The following is a 10,423-nucleotide window of genomic DNA, read 5'->3' on the forward strand; positions in this document are numbered from 1 at the left end:
ATGTAAAAGCTTGAAGATATATATCCAAAGGGTATTATCAACCAGCTCAGTTTACCTAAGCTTTATATAGAGCATTTTACCATCTTTAATCTCATTATGCCTTTGTAATCTCATTATTTTGGATTTCAGACTGTACTAGTTTCTAACAGAAATGTCACCGATAAACCCACCGTATGCTACCTGTCTAGCACTTAACAGCCAGCAGACACAGTCAGCAGCTAGCTGGTGAACGTAGTGGCTCATTTAGCAGCTAAAAAGCCAATTTATTTCCTGAGGAGTTAAGGGATACTGAAATAGAGCTAAATACTGTGTAAGTTTACCTTGTGTTTGCCATGGATCCAGAAACACAACTCAACACAAGTAAATCCTAATGTTGCTTTGTGTCGGCTGGATATTTAGATTGCCGTATCAACTTCGTAAGGCGACAATATGTCTGCGTTGTGTTTACAGTTTTTTCTCCCTGCTTATGAGCAGTCAAAAGAAAAAATAAATGCAGGTTGAAGCCTTAATATTGGGTATGAAATGCTACATAATTCCACCAATAGTCCAACCAACTACTGTGGTAGAGACACTTTGTCTGCTGTTTGCAAGTGGACAACCGGAGATAAAATCTGTTAGTTAAAATCTGTTACAACCGCAGACTCTGGAACAGCTCACTTGAAACTCTTGCCACAAAGTGAACACAGATGCAAGCTGGATTGTCAGCAAACACAAAGAAGTCTGCAGACGGAAACCAGACAGGGTGATGGTGAAGATGGTATCAGGCATCACTGAAGACGGTGAAAAAAGGGACTTAAAGGCTAAGCACCGTCTTAGACAGTGTCCTAGAATGATGTTAAAATCAAAATCAGAGCCTGATGTTGAGAAATAATATGAACAGCGTATCACCAATAACAGGTGTGAACATATTTCAACAAGGCCAGAATGTCTGAGAGCGTGCTGTGAGGTAAGTATTGGCTTTATATAACAGCCACATCATGACCCTCTGTGGTACAGCTTTCTAAACTCATAGGCTATATGACCGTGTACTGCTAAAAGGAGTTTTAAATGGCACACCGTAAGCTCTTTTCTTCCTGTATGTGAAATGCTTTAGCAGACTCGTCTCCCTCTCCATTACGCCTAACATATACCAGCTGTTCAGACACTCATTCTGTACTTTACCTGTAAGAATTCCAAACTCTCATGAAATATAACTTCAACAAAACACTGTTTAAGGTGCCTCATAAATTGCTTGTGCAAATAATAGTAACGACATAAAGGGTTTCCATGGAGGAATTCTATCATGTCTTCTTGTGGTGATAATCTCAACCTTATGACCTCACAACTACCATCCTTATCTCTGGTATTTGTGCAAAACTCCTTCTCAGACAGGGTTTCCCTTTATTACAATAAACAGAAATGGCGTGACTGGTTCCTTACCTCGTAAATCTTTTATTTCACCATTAGATATGCTTAATGGGTAGAAAACGACTGTGAAGCTGCTCACATGTTGGAAATGTTTCTTTTCACACTCTCTCCTTACTCTTCTTGTTGCCCTAACATAAGGTGACATTCTGGATGGCGCAAAATATCTTTAGCTGTCAAAATAAATAGACTTCAAAGCATATTTCTCTAGGCCTAATGTTTTGAAGAAACTGTTTTGTCACTCAAGATCAAATAAACTATTTTTTGTCTGGAGGCGTTTAGTTTAAAAAGGAAGAAAGAAAGAAGGTTGCGAGTTGTGTCAGGCGATGTTACTGTGAGAGATGCTGTGAGAAGTGAGTTCTGTTTGAAGAATTAACAACAAGAGGCAAAATGACTGGAAAGCTGAAACAAATGCTACATTTTCAGTAGTTTTATTGAAAAATGCCTCTTCTGTTTCAGAAATAAATAAGAAAATAAGGCTGTGTGGAATTCACAAAATTTGCAGTTAAAACATGAGCAAAGCAATTCTATGTCCATAGTCTTGCAACCAAATCCAAACTGCATTGATAGAAAACAACAACTATATTCTGACTTAGAAATCCTAGGTAAATATACAACACAAACATGCAATTCCACCTTTGGTAACAAAACAAAATTAAAATTAAAAAAAGTTTTGTTTGTTACAATAATCAGATTATCATTTGGTTTAAAGGCCTAACAAAACATCACAATGAACACATCTTTGGAGAACTAATTGTCCTTATTTTTTAACCGTTGGGAGTGTCCGAAACCGTCTTACATACTGAAGTTTGACAAACACAACATGGATAGTCTGAAAGTGTTTAAAAATACAGTACACACTATACTTTCTTCGACATACTTTCTGCTGGTTTTCACATGATTAGTGCATTACACATTGGAGTCCGATAAACACTTGCAGTTATATTACAAGCAGACACTGAAAGGGAACAGTTAGCAAGCACACAGGTTTGTAGTGAACTAACATGTAGGTTTGTATTCATCTTGCTGAACTTTCTCATGTCAAAAAATATATGTTCAATATAGCCAGGGGTATCAAACCCATATAAGTAATAGTTTTGTTCAAAGAATCACTTCATCTTCACATACATGATAATGGAAGTTAGTTCAATATTACACTTTCTGAGAACTCCTTATTGTAGCTATGATGCTAGTGTTTCTGTATTGTCTTGTGGTAGCGATCTCTTTCCTCGTTGGATTCGTGAGTAACTGGGTGATTGTATTGCCTCAAACTCTCCAGCTGGCTCCACAGGTATAGACTCTACCTCAGGTGCAGGCTGGAAGTGGTTGGCTAGAAAAATAGGCGGGACGGCCAATTAAAAATAGGGTTTCTTCTTCTTTTCACATGCAATTTAAATTATATTGTACTTTGGAATTTCAAACAAATACCTTGTGTCATACTAGATCTTCCTAGAAAGTACCATACAACTTACATAAAAAAAACTATTCCAAATGCGGTGATGATCAAATCCATCAAGCTTTTGGATAATAAGACATAGTAAAATAACCAGCTCATACTACAAAGAACACATGGAAATGGCAGGGGAGCTACATTTGGCACTGTTTGGCCGACGTACACAAGGGACATGAAGATTAAAATGGAACAAATGGAACATGCCTCAGTCTGGACTAAAGCTGTCTAAGTCACGTTAGGCGTTGTGAACAAAGGTTATGCTGGTGGTAAGTAAGCAGAGGGTTATGTGGCACAAGCTCAATACAGATGTTAACTTGATTTTTAGAGAAATGTCCTGGTTCATACAATCATTTACAAAGCACAAACAATTAGTTTTATTTACACATATCACCTCTAGATTAACATTGTTGATGTTATGAAATCCTCTTTGTTAGTAGTTGTTTTGGGTGGTATTTGTACATGCTCCTTCCTTTGTAGAAATGCAGTCTCTGTTTTGTTTTCTTTCCCAACGGTTTATGGTTCAAGATGCAAACAGGCCAGCAGGTTGCCATCACTGTAACGTGTAGCTGTGAGATGATGTTAGTGCCAGTCCGCACCGTTCAGTTTTTTTGTGTTTAGTGTTCAATAATTATGTCCATGGTGATTATCCTTACATGCCCCATAGCAAATGAGCAATCATCTCAGAAACAGTGGCACAGTTGACTTAGAAGGTTTACTATGCCAAACCTGCAAACAGTTAAAGAGGGTGTGAGTTTTCTCTGTGGAACAAAGTTACAAACATCTTTTTTGATTTAATGTAAGTCATCATTAGCTAGAATACTTTACATACCAGTTTTAAAATGGTACAAATGTATGGAGGTGTTGAAACACAGTGGCTCCTTACTGAACAAACCCCTCCCTGAACAGATTGTCTTAATCTAGTTTACAGTAGCAAATAGTGTTGCCTAATTAACAACTGTCTCACTAGATTTAGTGACTTTTCAGACCTTCTTGGCGATTTTAATTCTAAAAAGCGGAATATATTATGTTGTATGTATTCCCTTCCATGCATGCGCTTGCGCCACAAGCAGCAGGGAGTCAGCCAACACAGCCACTAAGCTTTATGCAAATTGTACCTGATGACATCACCAAAATGCAAATGAGCGCTCAACGTCAACTGGCAACATTTAGCGACTTTTGGAGCTAGTGTTACCTATTTTCATTGGAAAAGAGTTTGCCATACTTAGCCATGTTAACTAAACAAGGCAGACCTGTCCGTCAGAAGAATCAATGTTCTCGGCCTAAAAATAAGAAACCTTCTTTTGTCTACCTCTGTCTGAAATAAAATACCTATTGTTTCAAAAATGACTAAGAATTGTGATGGTAAATCTGCCTCAGTTATCATTTTTATGCTGCGTGGGTGGGGCTCCGCAAATGCTCAGTTGAACCTTTTATGGAAAACAGGTACTGTATAACAGCTTTCTGGGTCCTCCGGGTCGAGCTTTCAAAAATCAATACTCTTGAACACTTACATTCACATCTCCACGTCTGATCAATGAAAGAAGTAGTGAACTGAGATTGCATGCACTTAATCTATTATGTAATGTACCATGCAGGACCTAGACAGTGTTGACTGTACCTGTGTATCCTTGTCCATTGTAAGGAATGCCAACACACTGAGAGGAGTCGCAATATCCAGGGGGTCCTGATGGTCCCCTCACACCTGGAGTACCCTGGCGCCCTGGGGGGCCACTAGGCCCAGGGGAGCCAGAAGCTCCTGGGGGTCCCGTTCTTGACTCTCCTGGAGGCCCTGCAAAGGAGAGAAAGGTGAGGAAGGCCAGTTTGAAAATTATCTGGAGCTCAGCAAAAAAAACCACTGACATCATCCGTAAATGTTCAGTGGAAATGGTCGGGGTAGCACGGGGCTGCAACTCTGTAATTTAAAATTTTCAATGGGTCAATTAAAAAGCTTGACGAAGAAAAAAGAAAAGTCTGTGTGGAGTTACCCCCCAGCCCCGTCTGTCTAGACTGTAAAAATTCAGGATGGAATTTTCCCCCCTCTCTTTTTCTCTTACTAACTTAAGTGAGCCCATGTGTTGTCAATGAAGCCACTGAAGAAAGCTCATTGTACAACAATCATTATTCTCATACATACACACACACACACACACACACACACACACACACACACACACACACACACACACACACAGAGTGAGTCATCAGTGTGGACCTCCTCCCACTGGTTGTTTCTCACTTCATTCTCAGAAACAGACCTATCAGTGTTTGATGTTGTGGGGTCGATATCAACAGACGGTTCCTGTTGTTTGCAATAAATTCCCTTGGTAAAGGAAATCTTCTATACTTGTGAGCTTGTTAGAGAAAACATTTGCTATCAAATGCTTCATGACCATGTCTGAAGATGAACTGAAGATTGTCTAAACTCCAGACAGAAATTCTCTCCTTAATGATGAACGTAAATACCCTCCATTTATTGTATGATATTTCACATGTGCACAGTGTTTGGAGAAGCTCAATATACACAAGACATAAATCCTTAAGAAAGGAAAGAATTGTGAATATGTTTGGAGTCCTTCCAAAGAATTTATGCATTGCAGCTGCCCAAACGAAGGTGCCTGAGACACAAATACGGAGGTAAATTCTGGCCTCTGCTTGGTCATTGTAATTGGACCAACGGGAGTACTGTGTCCTAGAAATGTCCACAAAAGGTGAATAAAAAAAAACCTCCCTGAAACTGTGTTTTAGTGTAACTATTACATTGTACAAGAACAGAGTGAGATCAGCAGTGTGTCTGCAAAACTATGCTTAACACAAAATGTGGTCGCTCATTGTAATGGGAGAGTTAATAAAAATTGATTATTTATAACCATTACCTGGGGGCCCATTGGGACCTCTTTGTCCTCTGATGCCAGTTCCTGGAGATCCTCTCTCTCCCTTTTCTCCTGCCAAACCTACATAAACCACAGAAAAGAGAGTGAAATCACTTTCACACAAATAAAGTTGTTTTCGCAAAAATCACCAACATCTGGGATTAAGTAAAAAAAGGAGATTCAGGATTGAATAATGTTTTGTAATGCTAACTTCAATAGTGTAGACTACACAAGGTAATTCAGTTACAGTGTTATTCCACTAATGTTTGACCAACCTTAGAGTCTACAGAGTCTATATCACCTTGACCTTCATTAAATCATTGCTCATCATTTGCTTATTATTCCCTGCTTGCTGCTTTGTAACACTAACAAACATTTAGAATTAAGATGAGCGAGAAATTACCTCTTTCTCCTGGACTTCCAGGTGGACCTGGATTTCCAGGGAAACCAGTTCGACCACTTTGTCCAGGCTCTCCGCGGGGTCCCTGGTTGCCAGGAGGGCCGGGAGGGCCGGCTGGCCCTGGAGTGTTGCTACGATAACCAGAAGGAATCTGGTTGAGCATCATGTCAACTCTGCTCATCTGACCTGCAAGCGAAGAACAAAATCAGTTGAGAATCTGATTTGATTTTTGCTTTAACGGCTTAAAAATTCCCTTTCAAATAAAGAAACATTTTGCTCACTGTTCACAAGCTGTTCACAAACTTGTCTGGCAATGGAGCGCATCATGTTCTGGGACGCAAAGTCTCCCTGGGAAACAAAGACATTTTCATAAAGAGATGACATTGCTTTTCTCATTGGTGATGTATTATAATTGGTATATGGTAATTTCATAAAACATAATACATACTCTCTCTCCTTTCTCTCCTTTAGGACCAACAGCCCCCTGTTAACGAGAAGAACAGTGTTAAAAGAAGGAACAACCTTGTTCCCGCCCTCTCCTAAACATCGCTATGGGACAATTATTTGTGCCCTGGTATTTGGTACATACTGGGTTTCCTGTGTCTCCTTGTTTCCCTGGTTTTCCAGTCATTCCTGGTACACCTGGATTTCCAGGGTTTCCCTGAAGAACACAGAAAGAGAATTGTTTATTTCAAAGTACTGCAGAGTAAACATAATTGCAACGTTTAACTTCTGCCCCCTGTTAACAGTTGGTTAACAAGCTTTACATTGAGATCTATGCTTTGACAAATGCAGTGGGAGGTGGCGTGTGACACCAGCGGCCAAGAACACTAAAGAGGTGATGGAAACACACACATGAACAGCCAACCGGGATATTAAACGCATGCACGCACACGTGCTCGCAAGCACACACACGCGCACACACACGCGCACACATCTGCCACCAGGCACTGCTAATGGGTCTTGGAGCACTCAGGATGGTATAGTGCGTGTAAATTCTACACTGGCATGTTTCCTGTTGGCATGATGGCTGGATTAAGTAGATTCAGACCTCCCCAAACCACAGAAGAAGAAAATGAGAGGCATGCACCATCCACGTAAAAGTGGAGGGGCTTACAGACTACAGTCTGCTTTTTTTAATGTGCTGTTCCAGCAGAGTGCATCTGTGGAGCCAGAGGAGTGATTGTTACGGATATATCGGGAAAGAAGGCACGCTCCAAGGAATATTTGTTTTGTTCCTTTCTGCAAAACACTAAGACACAGAAACAAACACACACACACACACACACACACACACACATATACACACACACACACACACAAACAAACACACACAAACACACAAACACACACTCACTCACCATGGGGCCTGATGGGCCTCTGGGTCCAGATGGTCCCTCCTTTCCTGGTGGCCCCTATGTAGAAACAACATACAATCACACATGGGTTACAACACACTTGAGAACCCATTCATGCAATACATCAATGTCATGACTTTATATTGGTTTCAGCCTCGAGTTTGTCTTTTTAAATTTTATTTATAAACTAGTGGCTCAATTATTTTGGCTAATACAAGTGAGAACATGCAGCACGACAGCAAAAAACGGTTACTTCTCTACACGCTGAGCTAAATGATCATATTCAAAACATGTGCTTAACTAAGTCTTGGATCCGTTTGTAGGCTTTAAACACTGTGTGAATACTAAGCACACCTGGAGTTAGATCTTACCCGCGCTCCGCTTGGTCCAACGGGGCCCAGAGGACCACGTTGCCCGGGAGGACCCTGGGAAAAAAGCAGATACACTTAATCAAATGCTAATGATCAGGAACAACACATTTATACAGCTCCCTAATGCATTTGTTGAACTATAATTTACTGACTAAAATTGTGCAGTTTCCCAGTTCTTTAGCCAAACATAACCTATCTTTTTGTTGCTAAAAACTAAAACTTGTACCAGAAATCTGAGTAGACAGTGCTGTTATACAGTAATAAGCTTTACTGTGTAAAGACAATGTGGCCAATAAGTCCTGAAGATCAAAAGAACTGGACTTGCTCCTCTCCAGTTGGATGGTGAGAGTTGGCTGAATGACCTCAGCTGGATGAATGAATGCTTTGCTCAGCCAAGAAATAGCCATGTAATGCCAGCCCACTTAAAAATACCCTGTACTGTAAAATCAGTTTAAGCTAAAATTAGAATCTGCTTCTGACTTGATAGAGCAGTTATGTCAATAACCCCACAGAACTTTGAACTTTGAATGTTATGGTAAGGGTGAGTCTGGTTTTATTTGACTTTCACTTTCATCCAACATGTCAACAGAATGACATCTACTGTAAGTCAATTGCTCAAACTTCAGACACACTAAGTCTTTACCAGGTCACGGTCGTCTTCAATTACAAGGCTGGGGAAGAACATGTTCCATTCCCTTTTTCCCCTTTGGTAACAGGAGTCTACTCTGCGCTCCATAATAATTTAACTGCATCACTGGCCTTCTACTGTTTGTCAATCAGGAGGCTGATTCGAGAGTCTGCCTCTCCCTAAGGATGGCATGGTAAACCTCCCACTCTGAGTGTGGTTTCAATCTCAACATGTGGACCTAATCCAGGCTCCAGTAGCAACGCTGCTCTCTATGGGTAGTCTCCTGTTTCCTGTTCATAAACCACAAAATGAGAGGGGGAGTACTTACTTGCAGGCCAGCCTTGCCCTGGTCTCCAGAATCTCCCTTTGGTCCTTGGCGACCCTGAAGGTTGAGGAGGGAAAAAAACGAGATTTGCACAAAGCTTTAGCCTTTGTTTTATCTTTTTTAGTTTGTGATTATGATTGATTCCGTGTTTTGACAAGAACATCTGCAGGTAAGAAAATAAAAGTAGCAGGCTAGCTGGATAGAGGTAGATTGGAGTGTAATGTGTTTTGACTTTTTTGACAGCTGTAAATCCCACTCACTGATGGATCTGCACCAAAGACACAAAAACTATACTTTTCTATCAGCATGAGCTCTAATCATTTGTGATGGTGTCTGTCATAAACATTAAACTCCATATCCCACAATTCTCTTTCTTGGCTGGACTTTTGGAATGTAGGTTAACTTACAGGTTCTCCAGGTAAAGACAGTCCGTTAGGGCCCTGTGGACCCGGTGGTCCCATCGAACCTGGGGGTCCTGACTCACCGCGTGGACCCATTGGACCCTACAGCATTACCCGGACAAAAAGCAAATTTGTTTCATCCAAAAGAACAACGCTAATCAGACTTTGTATTGTACAAAACCAACATCAACGGGGGAAATGGGTATGTGACAAAAATATAGTCTACAATTGGTAACCAAAGTCAGATGTGTGCAACTTGCTTTGCCTACTGGAGTAAGCCAACATAAGGCTGTAGCAGTAATAGCTTCTAAGAGCAATGGCAGTGAGAAGCGTGTGGATTTAGCAGTACTGATCATGTCAGCAAGCTTCATTGGCTATAAACTGGTTCAATTTATTAAGTTACAAATTCAAAAGCTGTCAAAAAAGATGTGCTTATTGATGTAAGGCTGTACTCACAGGGTTGCCGGGTTGTCCTCTATCTCCTCGTGGTCCTTTAGAACCTGGGCTGCCCTGGAAAAGCAAGGAGCCGCAAACAGAGAGTGAGCATAACAGGAGCAGATTCTAAAATCCCCAAATCCACAGAGGGGCTTAGTGAAGTTACCAAGCACACATATTCCAGACGTCTCCTTAATACTTTTTTCACTGTTGTTTTTCCGACAGGCATTTATCTTTTGACACTTCCTTCTGAGCCCACAGTTCTTAGCATGCTACTGGTCCTCATACTCATCTGCTCTTTCCGAAGGAAAACAAAATACCACTGATGCGAAGGACATTCTCAGTCTACTGAAGTTCAAACTGTATGGCAGGAAAATGTCACATAGCTCATTATAGCTGCACATTCATTGCAACTCTAGCAGACAAACGTATGGCATTATCATCATCATTATCAAAACCGACAGAGATGAAGGAGGTGAAGATAGAGGACAGCAGACAAGGAATGATAATCGCGGGAATGTTTACCGAAGGTCCAGGAGGCCCCTGAGGGCCAATGCTGTCCTGTGTGCATGTGCAAGAGTGGGGAAGGGATGGACACTTGGCCTCATCTCTCTGAAAACAAAGACAGAAGATGAAGAAATTAGAGAAGCATGAAAATAAATGCACACATACATTTCACATCCGCCCACTGATAATTGAAACCATGGGCGTTTCTCAATATGTGTTCTTCTATGGACTTGTGTTCTTGTGTTCTTGTGAAACGTCATGTTTGGTGGCC

The 10,423-nt window shown here is 40.8% G+C and overlaps 1 protein-coding gene across 4 annotated transcripts in view; it reads right to left on the bottom strand.

Annotated features, from left to right (window-relative positions):
* Positions 1–1,819: 1,819 nt before the first annotated feature.
* The window catches only part of col12a1a (collagen, type XII, alpha 1a), a 56,958-nt gene continuing 48,354 nt past the window's right edge, over positions 1,820–10,423 (bottom strand). For 3 of the 4 annotated variants that reach the window (XM_034858094.1, XM_034858095.1, XM_034858097.1), the window contains 13 exons: positions 10,171–10,257; positions 9,667–9,720; positions 9,217–9,312; positions 8,813–8,866; positions 7,857–7,910; positions 7,489–7,542; positions 6,717–6,788; positions 6,576–6,611; positions 6,409–6,475; positions 6,131–6,313; positions 5,731–5,808; positions 4,476–4,646; positions 1,820–2,734 (listed from right to left, as the gene is read on the bottom strand). In XM_034858094.1, the coding sequence (XP_034713985.1) occupies positions 2,586–2,734; positions 4,476–4,646; positions 5,731–5,808; positions 6,131–6,313; positions 6,409–6,475; positions 6,576–6,611; positions 6,717–6,788; positions 7,489–7,542; positions 7,857–7,910; positions 8,813–8,866; positions 9,217–9,312; positions 9,667–9,720; positions 10,171–10,257 (1,155 nt within the window). In that variant the 3' untranslated portion in view covers positions 1,820–2,585. Of the gene's footprint in view, positions 3,584–4,475; positions 4,647–5,730; positions 5,809–6,130; positions 6,314–6,408; positions 6,476–6,575; positions 6,612–6,716; positions 6,789–7,488; positions 7,543–7,856; positions 7,911–8,812; positions 8,867–9,216; positions 9,313–9,666; positions 9,721–10,170; positions 10,258–10,423 lie in introns of all 4 variants that reach the window. The other variant, XM_034858096.1, reaches the window with a different exon arrangement.

The sequence above is a fragment of the Etheostoma cragini genome, chromosome 20 (genome assembly GCF_013103735.1).
Source record: "Etheostoma cragini isolate CJK2018 chromosome 20, CSU_Ecrag_1.0, whole genome shotgun sequence".
In the NCBI taxonomy this organism is placed as follows: Eukaryota; Metazoa; Chordata; class Actinopteri; order Perciformes; family Percidae; genus Etheostoma; species Etheostoma cragini.